The 21,168-nt window shown below is 45.4% G+C and overlaps 1 protein-coding gene across 2 annotated transcripts in view; it reads right to left on the bottom strand.

The window, feature by feature from the left end:
* Positions 1–21,168, bottom strand: part of PAX2 (paired box 2) — a gene marked incomplete at both ends in the record, with an annotated part of 85,367 nt that overhangs the window by 9,280 nt on the left and 54,919 nt on the right. For both annotated transcript variants that reach the window (XM_082308191.1, XM_082308190.1), the window contains 2 exons: positions 15,306–15,432; positions 17,284–17,459. In XM_082308191.1, the coding sequence (XP_082164317.1) occupies positions 15,306–15,432; positions 17,284–17,459 (303 nt within the window). The remainder of the gene's footprint in view (positions 1–15,305; positions 15,433–17,283; positions 17,460–21,168) is intronic.

The raw sequence follows: 21,168 nt of genomic DNA, 5'->3' as shown, positions 1-21,168 counted from the left end.
TACCAGACAACGGCTGAGCCATTTTCCAGCCACTCCCCATTATTGATAAAAATAAATATATAATGCCTCAGGGATTTATATTCTACACTCTTCTACTCTTCTTTCACCATCATTCCTTTAGAGATTTGTAGCTGTGTGTTAAGCTGTATGATTAACACCCACTAGATGTAGTTCTTTTTTTTTTTTCTCACATTCTTTTAAGGCAAGAAAGTTTTATGCTTAAAATTCATGTCCTTTTGGTTTCATATATTGACTAGCCTGAGAAATAACAACAGGTGATGAGTGAGAAAACTGTCACTGAAAAGTTACAGAGAACATTATGTAGCAGCAGGCAAAATTAATTCATTTTGACACTTCCATTCATGTGGGAGCGCATACACACTCACTCTGCTACTCGATCTGTGCACATACGCCCCTGTGTTTTTATTCAGACATGAGCGCACAGAGGCTGATGTTCAAAACTCAGTGTGGAAAATTTGTTGGGAAGTGATCATCTGTCAAAATCCCAGTCTTGAAAAAGACGATAACAAATAAGTACAGCGTCAGCAACACAAATAAGTGTCCCACAGAGAGACTCTCAAAATGCTGTTACATACAAGCAGGCCCCTTCTGTTACCTCCTCTCGTTACCAACAGGTAGACAGGATTATTAAATTCTGGTACGCCAGGGCTATGGCAAAGCTAGCACCTATCCTGCTCATAACATACTTCCAACTTCAGCCATTCTCCCTTCTCCAAGAGCCTGCTGAGTGAGGAACAGCACCTTCATCACTGCGGCATTGTTTGAGCTTTTGAGCACTTTCTCCCATGTCTAATTCTCCATAAGGGTCCTAAGGCAGGTGCCTCTCCTGAAACACAGTGCCGTCTAGGCTAGCAGGTGGTCATATATGACTGCATCCCCAGAGAACTATATTGTTGGAGAGGGTCTGTCAGGAGACTCCTTGGCTTAGGAAGTGCCCAGAGCTCAGAGGCTCTTATCAGCTGCAGTAAGATTGGACCAAGACAGTGTTATGAACACAAAAGTCTTCTCTGCTGTTACTTGCTGCTTTTCTACAGGGACGTTTAGAAATGCAAGTCTCACCTGACAAGATAAAGGGAGGATGTTAGGTCAAAAGAGAAAAATAATATAGGAACATGAAGGAGGCAGAGGTAAGATGTGTTTCTTGAGCATTAGGAAGTCTGGTCTGCCCTAGGACTTCATCTGTTCTGAAGAAGCCCAAATTACGTTCTTTGACAGTGGAGTGACAACAGCCTCAGTGGTCGCCTAAACAGATTCCCACTATTTCATCCAAGCCACCCCTGAGCTTCTCCAGCAATGTTGCTTCAGTCACCTTGCACAGGAATTTCCCCTAGTACCTACCTCAGGTCTGTATTCCTTTGGCTGTAAGACATTATAGTCTCTTACCCACCCTTCCTGGTCTTGACATTCAGATGTGATGCCCTGTTTCTTAACTACTTGTCTGCTGTGTGAAGGCACCAGCTTACATTGACGCTCCCAAACCAGGTGATTCAAATATTGCTCGTGACATAGCTATGGTAGTGCTCACCAACTGCCTAGGTATTTATCTAACTTAGTAGTTCGTACAGCCCATGCTGAACGACCGTGCTAACAGTCCTAGAGCTGGCTAGATTATTCAAGCTGCAATCATCTACCGTAGGCTAGCACACAGTACCCTTGCTGGGCCTGCAGGACTCAGGGGCTTTATGGCTATTGAGGCAACACAGGATTTTGCTGTACAAGTGTTTCTGTATTAAGTCCCAAACCCATCCAACTGGGACACCCAGTCACTTCTAGGTAGTTACAGCTTCTTTTCCCATGTTATTCTAAAAAATGAGGGACAGGCATGAAATCTTTTTGTGACTCTCCATGGAGCTGAGAACACGTGCTGCATACACAGAACTGGAACACGGTTGCTCTGGTTCCCGCTTGCACTCAAAGAGCTTGCAGCATTTACTGGTCTCCCCGTCAGACGAAACTGAACCCCTTGCCTGCAGCATCCCCACTGAGTTTGTGGCCAAGGCCGGTTACCTGCTATCAGAGGCTGGCTGCTGGACTGCCCAAAGTGGGCACCATGATGAAGGAAGGCACTGTAGCAAGGCGTGGACGCATCGTCTGAAAGGGCCATGTGGAAGGGCTGAAGATCAGCCTGCCCAGAGCCGACCGGCGTGGTGGGGGTGAAAGGGGTGAGAGAGGCTCCATGAGGCTCTTGCTTTATACTGAGGGGAGAGGAGAGGTTTTCTGTGGTAGGGTAAGGGATGGACACAGACAGACAAAGGGAACAGGGGGAGGAAGAGGAGGGTGGGGAAGGGAGGAGAGGAAGAACAAAATGGGTAAATGAAAATGGAGTGGTTAAAATCTACAGGGAAATTAATTTAAAAACAAAAATAAAAATAAAAAGGTTAGGAGTAGATCAGAGGAGCCAGTGCTGAGACAACAGCAGTAAACGCACCCGGGGGCTAGGCTCTGACTGCAGGGATGCCTCTGCAGGGGCAGCAGGAGATGAGGAGAACGGAGTGCAGTGGCAGATGGGAGGAATGGGATGCAGGAAAAAGAGAGGTGAGGGAGGGAACATGCAGGAGAGAGAGGACAGGAAGAAGCGTAGGGCTGGGAAGGAGAAGAATGCTCTGAAGCTTCTGTGCTCCCTTTCCTACAGCTTCCTCTCGCTGGCCGAGGGCGTATGAAGATGCTACACTTACACAGCTTGGCCCAGGGAATTATACCACTTTGTCTCTTCAAACTCAGGGTAACCTTCCCCAGGAGAGCAGCATGGTTATAAGCATCTATTAAACAGGATGCTTGGTGTAATGGCCAAAGTTTGTTAAGGCAAACTCTGTAAAAGCTTTGACAAAAAAGGTTCAGCTGAAGTTTGAGGTCGTTAAAATGAAAAATGGGACTGTGCAATTAATAGGTGGATAGATCGATCGATTGATCGATCAATTGATCTCGTTCACAGTGGCACACTTTGGGGCTTTGACCAGAAAACCAGTCAGTACTTGACTCTGGTTGTTCACAGAGTATAGTGTTGCCAAACAGATGCTTTGACAGAAAGATATAATGGAGAGGAAATGTGAGGGACTTATACAAGGCCTCATTTTCATTGTTGTTTGCACTGGACCTCCATTTTTGATGTGCAGATTTGCATAGGCACAATAGATACAGCTTTGAAACTGCTTCTAACTTGGCTGCCAAGTAAGAGGTTTGGGAATTGGAGAACTCTGTGACCTAAAGCATGGGTACTCCAGAACACCCACTGTTGTTGGGTCAGCAGTGATAGAGTCCTGTATTTGAACACCTGAAAGAGAAGTATGGATGATGTGATCAGATCCGATCCAAATCACCTAGCAAACCATCCACCCTCAGGTAAACAAATTAAAGCCAATAAATGAAAGCCATCTCTCTGCCGCGATGGCAAGTATTGCCAATGGCCTATGAAATAAGTTAGTTCTGGTGGTTTTGATTTATACAGAGAAATATAAATGTGACATATAATTAGGTCATAAATCTGACTTCATTAATGTAGAACTGGCTTAATTAACACTAGGCACCTTATTGTGAGGCTGCAATGCTCACCTAGACAATAAAGGGCTGCGCAGTTTCTATCTGTGAATGCTGTTTATCCTGAGGCATTTGTTTCCTAGAGCTTTGCTACCTGGCAAAAATGATAGTTTGCCATCTGTGTTCTCATCCAAGTACCTCTAACCTGGATGGCCAGCAAAGGTCTCTGATCACTGAGACTCCTTTGTAGCAAAGACATATGTTGATGGTTCAGTTGATTGGGAGGGATCAGTCTTGGCCAAATGGTGTACAGTTCATCTTTATTTAGTTTACTTATGTGAAGTTTCTGGTATGCTGAGTGAGGGTTATAATTTCTTCTCCCTTTTTGCTATAAGTAGCTCTGTTTGGCAAGGACTTTTTGTGGAGGATATGGGGAATAGAAGCTGGAGTATCTGGTTCTTGTTGCACAGTTAAAGTCACCAGACTAGGCAGCACATCAGCGCCCAGCTTCTGCTTCTTGAAACTGTATACTATCCTACAACCCTACCAGTGGGCCTTCATGTGCCAGTGCCAGTCTCTGTAGATGGAGAACCCCCAAAGCTATTTTTCTCCTGCATCCTCTGTCATCAGATGGCAAGGAGTGCACAGATTTACCTTCAGGCCAGAGAGGCTGAGTCACCACCAGCAGCCTGGGAGTGCTGAAGCTTTTATCCAAATAATGTTGATACTAGATAATTTGGATTAATAGATCTATCTGCAGGCAGAGCGCCAAATGTTCCCCTGGCTTTGAGGGGCTGCAAGTGAAAGCGATATTTTTCAAGGAAGCCATTTGACAGTCATACCTAAATAAACTAGGGACACTTTGGTCCTGGGCATTTGCTGGGCTCCTTTTTCAGCTCTCCATACTGTGCAAGAGAGAGCAGGTGTGGGGAGCCGCTGGGGAGGAAAGGGCAGAGAAGAGGATGGACACAGAAAGCATGGGTGGGCAGAAGCAAGAGGTGCTATGGGCAGAGGTTAATCCTGTTTGCACAGCCCCCAGGCACATTGGGTTTCCTAGTCCCTCCCCTGCTTTATTTCTCTTTTAAAGCATGGAATTTTCAGCTATAATCCTTCCTAAACCGCAGCATTTTTCAGGCGCTCTGTGTAAGTGAAACCATAATCTCTGGTAAAACAGACCGCTTAAGCTGCTGTAGCATTAGGCCAATCTGATCCAGCCCCTGGATTTCCGCTCTGCCCAGCCACCACAGGGAGGATTTCAGCCTGAAAGACTGTCTAAAGCCCTTGCAATGGGAACAACGGTGCCAAGCCTTGCCTTGCAAAGCTGAGAAGGGTTAAGGGACCAGGAGCTATTTGTCCCGGTGTTGTGAGGCTGTTAAAGCCCCTGTCAGACTCACAGCGGAGATGAGCCCAGCCCTCTCTTGAACACATCAAGGCTTATGAAGAAAAATTCCTCGCACCTTCCAGCGGCAGCACCACTCAGTCAGTGCGAGGGGATAAAGAAGTCAACAGTAACATGGCAAAGAGACTGGGACACAATAATGCTGAACACTCTTCTCTAAGAGTAGTGGAGAGTAGGCGAGGATAAGGTCAGACAGCGAATGATTGCACAACCAAAACTCAGACTTTTATGTGTCTATTTATCTACCTGTCTATCTTTCCCTCTGTGCTCTGCAACTGCACAGATATAACTTATATCCCATGTATCTTCACTGGTGGGTGGCATTTACCCATTTTTACTCCTTTGTTGTCCAACTCTCTCCTGACTAAAAGCACCTGAATTCTGTCTCCGATATAACTCCTGCCACGGCTGTGCTGGAATAATTGCCCCAGCAGTGAATTATAGCTCCAAAGTGTGTCAGTGTAGATGAGATCAATTGATTGATCTATCTATCCACCTGTGAATGGCACAGTTCCATCTTTCATTTTAACCACCTCAAACTTCAGCTGCACCTTTTTTGTTTTCACTTCTGATTTTCTGCATTCTCTAATTCTTTCTTATTTGTGATGGAGAACTTGCCCCTTCCTCTCCCAAGTCCTGCTAGGGCCAGCAATCTGTGGAGCAGTGCCGTACTGGCTTGTCTGTGTCTTGGGGGGTCTCCCTCAGTAAGGCTGCATCAGGAAACCCCAAGGTATCTGTCAGTGTCTTATTCCTAAGGCTGGAATACCGACCTGTAATCAAATGGGGGGCGGAATGAGTTTGCAACCCCCCAAAGCAGCAGAAATCTATTCCTGTCCCAGGCTCCTTTCTTCTTGTAAATGGCAAACGATATCCTTGTTTATAAGCAACAAAAAAATACCACCCAATGTCATGGTTGGGGGAAATTTGAAAGGGTCAGCAGGGTGGGGATATAGCTGGAAACATAGCAGAGGGCTACATATTTTCTGCATCTCCTGCTCCTCTCTTTCTGACTGTACTTGTTGAGTTATGGCTGTTTTTCTTCCTTTCTAACCCTCTCCTCTGTTATTCTGGCGGAGAGCTAGAACTGGTGATCTCTGGCCTAAATTCCCCCTGTGAATGAAGGGATTTTGGCCAGACAGGGTGAGAGGAAGATTCACAGCTTTGGGTTCCTACAGAGACTCCTCTCAGCTTTTATCGTGCTCTCTCTGCTGCTGAAGGGAAGGGAAGCAGGGGGGTTTGCAGGACTAGATAAGCTGCTTGTTTTTCATTGCTGGCTTCCTGGAGGATAAGCTACCTGCATCCAGTGCTCCTTTTCTTTTCAGTAAACAAAGAATATCAAGATGGCACATCCCCCTGTAAGGGATGGCTTGTACACACCCACTTAACAACACTGCTCACTATCTTGACACTGTTTAGCGTTCTTCATCTTTTCCTGGGGTCCCTATCAAATACTGATATGACCCCAGTGCCTCACTCTTTGGAACACATATCCTTACAGCATCCCTTAGGGATCACTGTTTTATCTGTGAGGAACTGAGCCCAGAGAAGACATACCCAAGTTCATGTAGGAACCCTATGCCAAAGCTGAATCTTATCTCAGGTGTTTTGAATCCTATGCTTATACCCACCACTGAAACATCTTTTTCTGTATTTGCATTCTCCATTCCTTAGAAAGGTTTCATTATGGCAAACAGAATGGGACTGGGTCCTCAACATTCATAAACTGGTGAGTTTACACTACAGCCAGTGGAGTCATATCGCTTTATCCCATGTGAGAATCTTGCCTCAGAAATTCTAGAAGTCATGCAAAAGACCAAACTGGACTGGCACAGCATATCTTTCACTTTGCTTTCTGTCATGTCAGAAGAACCACTTTTTCTTTCATTTCTTTTCTGTTGCAAGAGCATTATGCAAGTTGCACTGAAGATAAAGATCATCCTGTTTTTCTTCCCTTCTCTGTGATTGTAACAGACCTTTGCTAGAACAACTGAAAAATGTGCAGAGACTAATCTGCTTCTTGTGGTACCTTTCTTGTCTTCTCTTTGTATTCCTGCTGACTGGAGAGGGAGCCTTGCGTATTCAGGTTTATTTCCTGTTTCTGCACAGATCCGTCCGTGTTCTTAGCCCAATACTTTACTTGTGGGTTGTTGAAATACATGTTTAAAGAAACAATCTTGGATTGCTTTCCCCAGAGAGTCAAAACTGTTGTGACATCACTGATGTCAAGTTTTGAAATCTATTTGCCCCATTTTTTATAAAACTGAATTTTATAAATCTCGATTTTGTGTCTGATCTAGTTAACTGCTGCTCTCCAAGTAAACTGACTTGCTAACTCTTTATGTTACTTTGGAGAGAAAAAGTTTTATAGTCTTTGTACGGAGTAAAACATGGAGCTTCCAGTAGACCTGTGATCGGACTAGTGAACTAGCTAGTTGAGTACTGTTAGTATTAATCACTTGGGAACTCCACTGAAGTCAGCTTCATGTGGCTCTAAGTACAGTTGTTTGCAGATGGAGCTGATGAAGGAAGATGTGCTTTAAAGTCTTGGGGCGGGGGGCAGGGAAGACGTGCAACTTGTGCACTTGTCAACAGAGGAGTTCAGTGGAGTTCATACTCTTGTCCCCTTTCTTGAGTCCCAGCCCATCAGGTTGGGCAATTACTTCCTGCCTTAAAGTGTAGCATATGCTTATTCCTTGGTGGGTTGGGACTTGAATGGGACCTCTTAAACAAGATGCTTTTGACATATATGCTGGGAAATGTAATTAGAACAGAATATGTTAGTTTTTCACACAGTCCCTATTACAGGTATCTCCAAGGTTTCATCACAATGATATTCTACTGATGATAAGATAGGATAGGTCCTCACGGATAGCCCACAGCAATCCTGAGCCTACAAAGAAGGGCCAAAGTTTGCCGTAAGCTCTTCATTTCTCCAAAAGATGACAGTGGGCAATTTCAATTATACAAGCAGCTGTCCTGGTTAAATCCAGTACAGCTGATGGAGATCAAAAGTTATTAACACCTGCTGACAGGTGTTGCTTAACTCAGATATAAAGCACAATCTCTGCTGTCAGTGGGCAAATATGTACATTACAAATTTTTTTCATCATAGCCATACTTATTGGATCCTTCATTTAGCCTCAAAAGAAAAGGCAAAAACTGAATTGCTGGGAAGACTATATAATTCTTTTCTCTAAAAAAGTCCCTTTTTGTCCAGCAGCATAGAGCGCGGCAGCCTGCAACGCTGTCCCTGTGCTGAGGGAAATCAGACTGGGAATGCCAATTCACTGCTGTTGTCATTACCCAGTTCACTTAAATGCTCATTTAAGGAAGGTGGAGACATGATTTCTGGGTTCCTCACTTCAATATGCCTTTCAAGCCCATGAGCTGCCTTCTTCAGCATCATAAAGTTACTGTCAGTGCAGCTTCCATTGGATGCATGGAAATAGTTTATGTGATTCCTTCCCCCCCCCACTATTCCTGTCTGTTTCAGGGATCATTCGTCTGACCATCTATCACCCTCAGCCATTTGATCCTGGAGAACAGTAGTAACACCTTTTGCCTTTCCAAATTCCTTGACTAGATAAGATATTATCTCTTCTTAGGGATAGGAAACAGTGGATGAAATTTGGAGATCCTGTGGACTTCTACTTTTGCTGATTCCTTATCTTACATAGAGGAGAGGCTTGCTCACAGAAAATACCTCCTTCATGTTGATGAGGCAGGATAGTAACAACCTTGTAGCGGCCACATGAATGATTATCCTATTCCATTTGCAGGGCATTGGGGCATCCAGAGATGTGCCCAACAGGCTGCTTGACTGCTGGCAGCTGCAGCTGTGATGCTGTGCCGCAGAGTGCGGGTCTGCATACGTAGGATTTGCCGTCACTAAAGCCAATTTGGGGCCCCTAGCAGTTTGTTAAAGAGGTTTTCTTAAGTCAGCTCAGTCAAGCCATTGCTCACTGGTGTCGGAGGCTAAAGTAGACTGGAGCAAGAGAGCAAATTTTCACCAGTACGAACAAGGAAAAGGGGAAGGAAATGCTCCCCCTCTCAGCGTAGTGATATAAGTACAACTGAATGTAAAGGTCAGTTTTAATCATCATTTAAAACAGCAAGCTGGATCAACTTGTTTTACATTTGCACTATGAGGCTGCTTTCTAAAAGGTTGAATTTTATCTGTTGTAACAAATATTTTGACAAATACAAAACTTACAGTAAACATGGTTATTTCAGTTTTTGCTAAGTAGATGAACTGCATCTATGCACATTTATTTAAGCAATTATGTTGTTTAATATAAGTTGTCTTTACATATTATTATATGAGAAAATAGTGAACGATGAGTCCATATTATTATTTTATTAGATTATTAACTTTTTACTTGTGATCTGTGTCAAGTTATATTTGGATGGAAATTAGAATTAAATTAAAAACAGTATTTGTAATTATTCATGCTAATTAAATAAAATGACCACAAGTTCCCGTACTTCCTAAATATACTAGAACAGAAAAAGCAAGCTTTTCTAAGCAGGTTTTGCATTAAAAATGACATTAAATGAAGGAAAATACATATATAAGGAGGAAATTGAACTGATTTTAGAACCTGATTTTATAACTAATAGGTCTCATCCTTTCACACCAAGCTTAATTCACTCACTGACCGAGGAAAACAAATGTTCCTGCTTTTTTAAATTGTGGTTTGTTTCTTAGTTTTGAATGACCTGGTTATTGAACTGAACAAAATTCTCTTCAGTTCACTCACTAAGCTGAAATGAAGGAAGTAATATCTTTTCACCTTGCAGGAGGCTAAAGTTCTCAAAAGATTGTTTATAATTTCAGAAAAACTTTGGATCCAGGTGTCTAGCCAGTGATTTCTCCATGCTTAGCATCACAGCTTTCTTGAAAACTTTCATAGAAATCAGATGCTGTTTAAGTACTATTTTTGCATGTCTTTCAGACATATCAAATAGCCTTAATGTCAGTAATTATAATTTTTTTTCGCATACATTCATGTATGAATTTAAAAAATTAACTTAAACTGAAAAGAAATCTGACCCCACGCCACAGAGGGGAGGTCTGGAGTAAAGTGAGATCAATGGGGTTTGTGCTTTTTTGGTGCCTTTGTTTGACACATTGTGAGTTGTCATCAGGATTTCTCACCCTGGATGATATTTGTTGCTTTAGGGAAAAAATTATTTCCCAGAGAGAAGGAAACATTTTCCATACAGGACCTGGTACTGTTTTGGTGGGTGATGATGATTTTAAAAGTTACCTATTCCTGTTAATAGGTGCTAAGCATAGCACAGAAGCACTCAGAAACCTCCTTACGGGAAAAGAAGGGGACACATATTCCCATTTCAGTCAACACTAGAAGTTGCTGAAGTGCTTTTTTTCCCCTGTTTTTCTTGGGCTTGTCTTCTACCTTTACTTTTCTTTTACCTTTACTTTTCTTTGTAGATCTCACTGATTGTAGTGGGCTGGCAAACAAGGTCTATTTAGTTAAAACTGCTGGGATTCAATTAAGGGAAGTTTTTCTTTACCTTTGCTGTAATTTTACGATCCATTAGTAGGTAAATCCTCTCCTTTAGTAGTCTGTTAATAAACAAGCTTCAAGCCATACATGAAAAGTCCATTGTATTTTATTTCCCATAGTGCTGCCTCTCTGTTGGGGAACTTTTGGCTAGATAATTGAGTTGGAAAGGACTCCGCTCCCAAACTATTAATCTAAGTCCCCAGAACTCAGACACAGCACTCAGAATCATAGAAAATCTTGAGTTGGAAGGGACCCATAAGGGTCATCGAGTCCAACTCCTAACTTGTTTCATGTTTCATATCCAAAAGATATGAATTCTGATGCCACTTAAAGAAGGATCTTAACCTTTGTTCTCAAAGGATTCAAGGCTTCTGTGAACAACCTTGTGCTTTTAAAGCACTCCTGTTGCTAGTGCCAAAATCTTGAGGTTCTCCTCTGCTCACCTCTCGGGTGTTAGCTACTGAATACCTTCCAAAATCAAAGACCTGTGGAAACTACTGAATAAAAGAAAGCTATTGAGGTTTTCTATGTTTACTTAGCCCTGTACAGGTTTATACTCATCTGCCTGGGCTGTTTGCCTTCAATAGAAATAATTGAAGTAGAATATCTACGAACAACAGAATTCTTGTCTTGGTGTTCAACTGCGTGTACTCGCCTTATCTTGGTATGTTCAAGCTTGGATCTTTGCCTCTAGGAAATCTGATTGGTGTCCAAAGATACTGTCCAAGAAACTGTCAGGGATCTATGCCAATCTGGCTGTGCTGGCCATGCAACATCGAGGCAAGATGTAGCTGGCCCACTGGCCTGTGTGTGAAGGAAGAGGTGGGGTGGTGTTCTCAGGCAGCTCTTAAGAGCTTTCTCTCCCTGGTACTTCATAAGGAAGTTGAAACTTTCTACATTGTCTGTTCTGTATGAAGGACAGCGGGAGCATGTTTCCTAGCCTCGTGCCCAGCTAGTCCCTAAGTGTCAGCTCGTTCATAGAAATTCCTTGCAGATACTTAATGGGGAGAAATAAGGGTGACCTGTCTGCTTCATAGTAAACAAATGTTGTTTACTTGCTTTAGGAGATGTGAATAATAAATGGACCATCTAAGATGTGTTAGAATAATTGTCTGAAAGGCAGTGTTTGATATTGACAGTACTAGGCAAGGCTGTGCTGTATGTAACTGTGGTGCTAAGCTGTGTCTTTGAATAGATGCCCAGGACTTTGGGGAAGGCCTTCCTGCACATTGGGGAGGTGGCTGCCTGTTTTGCAGCATTTCTAGCTCTTGAATTCTAGGAAGCTCAGAGACAGATAAAGGGAGTTCAGCAACATCTGTGCTTAACTATCTCACTACATTCCAAGATTTTAGGTAGTTCCATATTGTTGAAGTTCTGATGGCTTTTGGAGGGGTGTATTCTCAGAACGGTGTGAGCTTAGAGAGCTTTCTGAGGAAAGCTAGTCGTGAGCCAGAGAGAGGAGAAGAACTTTCTGTGAAGTCTTCAGAAAGGGCAAGAATCCAATGCCAGACAGCTTTGGTTTGGAAAGAGCTAGTGATACATTTTTCTGTCTGGGAAGACTGAGCTCGGAGATGGAAGCTAAATCTTACATCCTGACGTGACTGCACACAGAGTTTGTACCCTGCGTGGGTGAATTTGTTTCAGATATCACCTGGGTTCACAGACTGCACTGGGACAAGAGCAAAGAGGCATTTCAAAGATGACACTATAGCAGCAAAACAGGCAGCCAGTAATTCAGTACTTGCTGTTACTCCAATATCCCTTCTTAGGAGAGGGATCTGGGTGATACCAAAGAAATCTGCATGCTCCCAGCCTCTTCCTTAGCTTCCTGGCCAGGGCAGATCAGGAGGCAGCACTGAGTTCCTTACCTCTCTGGTCCTTCCTGAAAGCATTGCCCAGCCCCACAGCAAACATATCATGAATCATTCATCTTTAATAGATTATGCAAATTGAGGACATCAGATCAATGAAGATCAATAACTGCAACCATTTAATTGCCAGCAAAAACATTCTAAGAATGAGCATTATCTGAAGTCCTTTCTTGGGTAATGGCACCATTAATCCAAACATTGGATCTTGGCCTAAGTGTAGAGGAAAAATTCTCCGCCCCTCTTCCCCTGCTGCCTTCCAGGGTGTTGAGGGTTTTTTTCCCCTTTTCATTTCCAGTTTCTGAGTTTCCCCATCATTACCACCAGTGAACAGCTCCCAATGCTAATAGTTCTGCTTTTGTTACTCTGCGTTGATTGAAATGTCGCATACAGATTGAGATGTTAGTGCTAAGTTGCCACCTGGGAATGTCAAGCTGGGTCTGAAATGAACTTTTCTCACTCTTGGATCCAGATGGATCAGATGGGGATGTTCTCGAGCTGAGCTGGGAGTGTTGCAGGGAAGAGAGTGGGGATGGCACAGGGTTGGGGGGGACATGAAGAAGATTTTCTGCCTCAGCCCACAGCCTCTTCTGTGAGGCCAAATCTGTCTCCTGCTGTCCCCTTGTGAGACTCCTGTCCAAAGCTTGTGCAGTGTCCTGAGCCTTCAGAAATTCTGCTCTCATGTTAATGGGCTGGAATTCACCATCTTCACTTAGGCAGAAGGACTAAAAAGAACTATTTAATGGCCCCTTTGAATCTTAAACTCTGATTTTAGGTGCCTCACCTTTACATCCAGTTATGGGGATCTGCCTTCCATGAAGGAAGGACAATACTACTCTCCTACTGGCTTTGGCCCCCAGACAGGACAGTATTTCCTGTAAGAGATGTGGATCTGCTAAATGGTAGATGGACACCAGCTGAGTTTTTTCTTGCATATAGAATCATAGAATCATTTAGGTTGGAAAATACCTTTAAGATCATTGAGGCCAACCATTAACCTAGCGCTGCCAAGCCCACCGCTAAACCATGTCCCTAAGCACTGCATCTGCACATTTTTTAAATACCTCCAGGGATGGAGACTCAACCACTTCCCTGGGCAGCCTGTTCCAGTGCCTGACTACCCTTTCGGTGAAGAAATTTTTCCTAATATCCAACCTAAACTTCCCCTGGCGCAACTTGAGGCCATTTCCTCTCATCCTATCGCTTGTTACTAGGGAGAAGAGACCCACCCCCACCTCGCTACAACCTCCTTTCAGGTAGCTGTAGAGAGCAATAAGGTCTCCCTTGAGCCTCCTCTTCTCCAGACTAAACAACCCCAGCTCCCTCATCCGCTCCTCACAAGACTTGTTCTCTAGACCCTTCACCAACTTCGTTGCCCTCCTCTGGACACGCTCCAGCACCTTGATGTCCTTCTTGTAGTGAGGGGCCCAAAACTGAACACAGTACTTGAGGGGCGTCCTCACCAGTGCTGAGTACAGGGGGACGATCACCTCCCTGGTCCTGCTGGCCAGCAGATATATGCAAATACAAAGACAGGTGGAACAATTTTGCCACAGCTGAGCCATTTTTTTCTGGTTGGCTAAGAAACTGCATGGCTACAAGGATCCTGGATCAAGCCTAATAGCAGTAAAAGCCACAGAAAAAGTCTGGGGATATCACACTATCTAGACACTCCCTAAATATGCAGTTCACCTACCCATGGTTCTCCATGACATTTTGCAGACCTCACATTGGATCTACTCTGTATTTGGGGTAACTGTTACTAATCCTGCCTGGTCCCAAAGTTCTGGTAGCCAGAAGTTGCATGTAATAATATGCCTTTGCACAGTGTTTGCTGAACAAGCAATGACTGCTGCCTCAACCATGAGCTGCTTTGGCCTCAGGGGCTATTAGCTGGGGCTTCTGCAAGAAAAAGTTGAGATACAAACTCCAGTGCTCTTGATTCTGTGCCATCAGAGGACAGCTTTTTGGCCAAGAGGCAACAGCTCCTTCCCTTGCTAACAGGACTTAGACCTTTGTCATGAGTTATTTCTCAACTTAACACTGCGAGGTTTCTAGAGGGGCCACAGCAGTTGTAGGGCAAGGGGGATATACCAAAACGGGGCAAGTCACTTGGGCCTTGCCAGCTGCTCTAGCTACCCAGGAGGAGATGTGCAAATCTATGGTGGCTGTGTGAGCAGGGTGCAGTGGAAACTAAAGCCTGAGAAGAAGGGCTGTGGCACCAGAATATCTCCTTATGGCTCTAGACACACACAGGGCAGGCAGTCTAACACTAGCATGGTGTGCCCCGCGGCCCCAGGACAACCCCATGCTGCTCAGGTCCTGCACGTGCCACCAGCGAAGAGAAAGTTTCTGTGGAGCAGCTGCCACAGAAATTGCCTCCTACTTCTGTGCATCCTGATTCCTCTACTGTCTTGCACTTTCTCTCATTTCCTACTCTCCCAGTCACACCTAAGTTTAATGTGCCCACACGGGAGGGAAGGGGGAAGGCTGTGAACAAATTTCTTTTGCCAGCTGCTGTTAGAGACTCATGGGCTTAAGGAAGAGGGAGTTTAGCAGTCACAGTTCAGCAGACCTCAGTATTTAGTTTGCAAATGCCAGGGCTGAATAAAACTTAAATTATTATCTCCCCCCGAGATAATCAAGTGTAGATCATGGGTAAGCCACGACCCTCTTGTTCTCAGACACAAAGAAAAAAACCACAGTGCATATTTGGACATACCTGTCCTCCACCAACATCCATTCCTAAGCCCCATCTGGGCACACAAGTTCCCGATTCGCGCCTGGGTTTGCCTGTCTTTCAGTCACACCTGGGCACCTCTAGGTGTACCCAAACCCACCAATACTCTAAATTTCAAGCTTCTCTTGAGCCCTTACATCCTCCACAGTCTTTCTGTCTCTTCCCATGTTTGTCACAGAGGGATATCTTGCATTAGCAGAAAAAGCAGAAGCTAATGGTGATGAGGGAAATAAATAAAAAGCTTGGTTCTGCTGTTTGGTCAGGCAGCTTACCGGTCACCACAGGGTACGTCTGGGGTCCTGACACATTTGTCCCCAGGTCTGGGTTAGCAGAGGTGGATAGACTTGATTTGACTTCATCGAGACCAGGGGTCAGAGCTGGGAGGGAGTACTCATTACCCTGGGGAAGAGAGGAGAAAGACAGCTTGCTATTGATGCGCCGGGAGAAAGGGAAGGGTGTACAGATGGGGGGGAGGAAGAGGAGAGATGCAAACTCCTGCACAGATGGAAGAGGAGGAGGAGGAGGAAACAGAGAAGATGAAGTGACAAGAGGGTTGGGGGGGGGCTCCTAGGATGAGCTATCCCACCCTCCTATGTGCCGCTGTGAAGGGGAAGAGGGGTGAGGCTGGGTGCGGGATCTGGCACGTTATCTATCGTACGACTGAGCCTTCGTTCGGTGCTGTGGGGACGGGGATGGCTGCCTGTGCCAGCCCAGGGGAGAAGAAAGGGGAAATCCACGTCCCCTCCTCTTGACTGAGCGGAGGCGGGAGGTGTTTGCCCTGGTGACAAGGACAGCTGGGGCAGAGGACTGCAATGACATGACTGGGACAGGCGGGCTGTAGGAAGCGGCCAGTGTTGGCCCACTGTAGCCAGGCTCTTTGCTGAGTCGTCTGCCTCCCCTCCGCTGTTACCTCTGTCCTAGCTCTTTAAAAACAAACAAAGAAGCCTCATTCCCTGCCTCTGTCACTCTGTGCATTGGGGTATGAAATTGGGGAGGGGGGAGCCACATGGCTAACAGAAGGGTGGGAGGGGGAGAGCCATTGAATCTGAAAGGGTGTCCTGTCCGAAAGGCTCTGGTAATTGCCTTTTTATTGTGGCAGCCTCCGGACCAGACGCGGGAGCTGGAGAAACCGGGAAGGCTACAAAACAGCAGGAAAAGTTGCTCTGATTAATATTACTTTAAATTAAAACTGATTTTCTGCTCTTTCTGCTCTGTTTTTTTCCATGCGCTTCCCCAACCCCCTCCCCACATCTCCCCCTCCTCCAGTGGGCTCCCCGCACGCTGCCCCCTCCCCGCCCCTATCCCTGCTTGCCTAGGACTGCCTAGTCATTTCCAATTCCTTCTCGTATTGATCTTCCTGTAGAAATCAGTTTTGTAATTAGCTGCAAATTAGGCCTTCTACTGGGGGTGAGCCTGCCCCCTGATTTATCACCAGAGTAATTCGCTGTGATCGGAGAGAAATTAAAATGAACTCAATTAGGCTTCGGATTTGCTTTATGGGCCCTGCTCAGAGTTTCAGGGGGAAAAATGACTGTGCTGGTGCTTAATAGTCTAATGAAAGTAAATAAAGGTTATTCATTGTAATAAACCCAGGGACTCTGGGATGAAGGGAGTCCACAGCCAGCCTCTCCTTCTCTTCCTTTGTTGGTTTATGGCTTGGGGCGGTTTAAAACGACTTTTGATTTTCATTTTATTAAGACAAACAGCTTTTGGGATAAAAGGCCGGGCAAGCGGGGGAGTAAAGGAAAGTGGGGGCAGAGCTGCAGAAGTGCGGAAAACTAGGTTGGAGATGGGAGTCAAGTCTCAGCTTTGGGCCATGAAGGAAAGTGCTCCATTAAAGCCCGAGCCTGTGGCACACTGGTGACCGGCATGATCTGAGAGTGCAGGAGTTTCTGTGCAGTGCTGCGTGCGGTGAACAAGCATGGCAGTGTTTGCGTGTTCATGGCAAGAACATGCCCGCATACCTGCAGATGTGTGTGCAGAGGGAAATGCGGACATGGAGATTTAGCGACAGCACAGTGTGCGTGTATACGGCAAGATCACGAGAGGAGGTGGAGCTCATGTATACACGTGCATCAGCACAGTGATATATTTACAACTAGAAGGTGCTGTAAAATGTAAACATGATGTATGTGCAATAACAGGTCAGTGTGAGAACAAGGTGCAAAGAGGGGGAGAGTGATTTTGGTGAGGGGATCTCCCTGCCATCATCCTACGGGTGCCTGTGGGTCCCCATTACCGGGCCCTCACCTGCTCAGATTTGATGTGCTCTGATGTTTGAAAGACGTCAGGGTAAGAAGGACGCTCAAAAACTCGATCTAAAGCTTCCAGCTGCTGCTGGGTGAAAGTGTCGCCACGAAGGTGCTTCCGCAAACTGTCCACGCTGCTCTGGGAATCTCCATTGGGAACTGAGCCCTCGGATACATCTGCAGGGCACAGACAGAGAAAACAGGGAGTTAGCACCACCCTGGCTCGGATCAGCAAGGGATGTGGGACAAGGACAGAGCGGGGCCCTCCGCCTCCACCCAGGGAGCTGTGCCACTCCTGCGGGAAGGGGAGGCTGCAGGGACCCGAGGGAAGACCCCTCCTGTCTGCTGGAGCAGCCGGGCTGCTCCCGCGGGCTCCTTGGGACTATCCTGCCCAGGGTGAGTGAGGCTGTGGAGAATGGTGCTCGGCTCAGAGATGAGTTTCGGTTCCGCTGATTTTCAGTGTTAAAAATTGCCAAATCTCCATTGCTGAGCATAAAATGGGAGCAAAGCACAGCGATTAGCATCGCTAGAAGGCTACTGGAGAGGCAGCTCACAGAGAAACCAGAGTGCTGAGGATGGACCTGTGCTGGAGAGGGCTGAGGAAGCCTGGAATGGAGAAAGGGCTTTCTGACAGCTTGGAAGGGAATCAGTCTCTCTTGTAGCTCCCCGGTCCCAACAGACGTTATATCGCTGTTAGGATTTCCTTCTCATCTCATCTTGTCCTGTCATACCCCAGATGAGTCTTTCATCCCCCTCAGATAACAGGAATGATCCTGTTTCTGAGTCCATGTTTCACCAGAGAGGAGTCTCTCCCTGCGGAGTGTCTGTCCCATCCAACATACGTTGATTTCTGTTATGATCTCTGTCCCATTCTCCTACATGTAGCTCGTAATTTATCATAACCCATATCTCTGTTATAAAACTCCTTCCAAAATGAGATGAATCTTTGTCTGTGTCAGTCCCCCTTCCTATCCAAAATGAATTATTGTATTACAAAACCTAGTCCTACTCAGTGGGAATCGGCCTTCCTGGGAATCCTTTGTTCTTACTAGGAAAAAAGGCTTTTTCTGGTAAAAGCATCACCAGAAGTGCATCTCTGTCCCTGCAACAGCCCTCTGACACAGTCCAATCTCACTGCAGTGCCTCCTGCCGCGTTCCAGGTGTCTCTATCTCTGTTGTGCCATCCCACGTCTCTCACAGCCCACTCATCCCCTCCAAGGTGAGTCCATTATAAATGCCCTGCCCCATCCAAAGTGAATCTTTCCCTGTGATAAACCATCTTATCACCCACCTGGTTTTGGTGGTGTTTGTTTTTTTTTTTTTTTTTTTTTTCCCTGTTATCCCCCAACTCAAATGAGGTGCATTTATCTCGGTTATAACCCCTTTTTATCTGAAGTGAGTGAGTCTCCTGCTATTAGCATCTGTCATGTCCAAGGTGAGTCTGTCTGTTATAACCTCCTGTCCCAGCTGAAGTGAATCTTCCTTTGTCATAATCCCTCATCTCATCTTAGGCAAGTCTGCTCATTATAATCTTCTCCAACTGTGCTGAGTATCTTTCTGCTGTCACCTCTCAGCCTAACTTTGGTGAGACTGGTTATAATCCCCTGTCTCATCCATGCTGATATACCTTCATACCCTTCATGCTGAATCTCTGCCTACTGTGGTTCATCAGATACAAGTCTGTCTTATCACCCTGTCTAACCTAAGATCAGGTTCTCCCTCTTACGCTGTGATTACCTTCCTGCTTTTTCACTATTATTCCTCATACGTCAGCCTTTCTGGGTGGCTTCCAGTCTGTGAATCTCAGAAACTTGCTGTCTGTCAAGAAAGTGATTGAGGGATCTGTATAGACCTTTTCCCTCCTCCACGCGATTGCAAGTGTACTCATGGGCAGACGATGCTTCCAGGAGCCTGGAGTAGCATTGACTGTGCAATGGCCAGAACCATGCCACTCCGCTGCTTCATCTTTTAGCTCATGGGTGATGCCAAGATGGGTATTTTCCTGGCACAGTTAATGCCCAGCTGGTGGCCCGGAGTTATAACTGAGCCTGCTGCCTTCTGGCTATGAGATATATCCGTTTATAGGTGATTATATGATATGATATAATCAATAGTACATTATATACAGTAACGTAGTACAGTACCACTCGCAAGACCATAGAAAATATTACATATTGATTTGTCCCAGCCAGCAGCCTTCCCTCGCGCAGCCCCTTCACTCTTTCTTTTCCACCCGTAGCCAGAGCAGGGCTCTTTACTGGCACTGATCCCTGGCATTTTCTCCTCTCCTCGGGCTTTTTTGCACAAGGGAAAACTCTCAAGTTCCTGAAAGCTGGAGTTCATGACAGATTTGACTAAGAGGAAACAAAGCAAAGACCAGGCTTGGTGGACTGCACACTGCATGTGTCAGTGCAGTCTTCGTGTTTTAGATGGACTGGGCTGTTACTGCAGGGGGTGGCTTTCAGGAGGACTAGGGTAGCTCGAGGCTCATGCTCCCAGTTCCAGTAGGCACATCTCTCTGGTCCTCCCTGCAGAAAGCTGGCACAGAACTCCTGGGTCCAGGCTCAGGAAAAAAAAAAAAGTGTGTTTCTGTATCAGCGCTTGTTTCAACCTGCCTGCAGCCTGTGAAGCTGTTTGCCTTTGAGGATTTTTCCACATGTGCCAGTCAGTGTGCATGAGTGTGCACACCATGATGCTAATACACGTGGGTATTTTTGCAGTAGATCATTATTCTGGTGTTCTTTAGATTCTGTATCACCATACATGCCTGAGCAGCCGTCTGTCTGCAGCGGCTGGTTTAGGCTATATTTGATTTTCAAGGATGGCAGCCCTACACTATGCATGGTATTTGGTGTGAGTGGACGGGTGTTCACGTATACAGTAAAACTTCCATTGATTGTCATTAAACCGGATTTTACCCTTAGTTAGTTGCCCTGGGTGGTTACACAGACTAGGGCACACATGCACATGTATTTGCAATTCCTGTCTGCCTGCAGAGCCCTGTGCACGCGTGTCTCCCGTGTGTGCACAGGCCATGCCTTTGTGTGAAGAAGCTGAAACCACAGCTTTCCCAAGTCACTGTAGGACTCTCTTTTCCTTCATTTATTCAGGAGCCCTTCAGATCTTGACAAATCTGTCACTCTAAATTTGCGAGAGATTATGGTGCTCTCTCCCTAGCACGGAGAGAGGTGATATATGATATCTGCTGCCCCTATTGATTGCCTGATCTGGTGGCAGAGGGCTGGCGAAATGAACTTGAAATGAACATCATGCCTCAACTCATTGTGCGTATAATACACTACTTAATCCCACATTTTTCAGCCGCTATGGAATTCAATTGATCAATCATGTCCCTCTGATAGTACTGTTTTAGGGGTTATTGCTGCTCTGCTCACTGACCTTTTTATTTATTTATTTATTTGTGTCAGTGTGTGTGTGTGTGCACGTAAGTGCGTATGTGTATTTGGGAAACTCAGGACCAGCTGATAAGAAAGGACCTGTATAGTCACTGGGAAATGAAAGAAAAGGATGAAGGGAGGAGAAAGGGAAGGAATGGGGTTAGATAAGAAATCAGAATGATCAAAGCAAGGAAATAGATAGGGAGAGGTGGAAAAGTTGTAAGGAGAAAGGCAATGCTTTAGTTTAGGTGGGAGTTCTGGATATGGGGGGCAGGGAGGGCACTCTGCCATGGCCTAGGCTTTAAAATCTACAAAAGAAAAGAAACTTTTGACAGAGGCCTGTAGGCTACCTCGAGGTGGACCTTGTCTAAACAGCTTGCAGTAGTGTTGGACTTAATAATGGTAGGGCACACAAATCCTAAACTTCACAGAGCAATAATATGAGCTGTGCATATGGATTTTACTTATGAAGTGGAGAAAGTTTAACA

This window comes from Platalea leucorodia, assembly GCF_965183815.1.
Source record: "Platalea leucorodia genome assembly, chromosome: 4".
Classification (NCBI taxonomy): Eukaryota; Metazoa; Chordata; class Aves; order Pelecaniformes; family Threskiornithidae; genus Platalea; species Platalea leucorodia.
The sequence above is the reverse complement of the archived record's forward strand: the minus strand, read 5'-3'. Positions and strand labels throughout refer to the sequence as shown.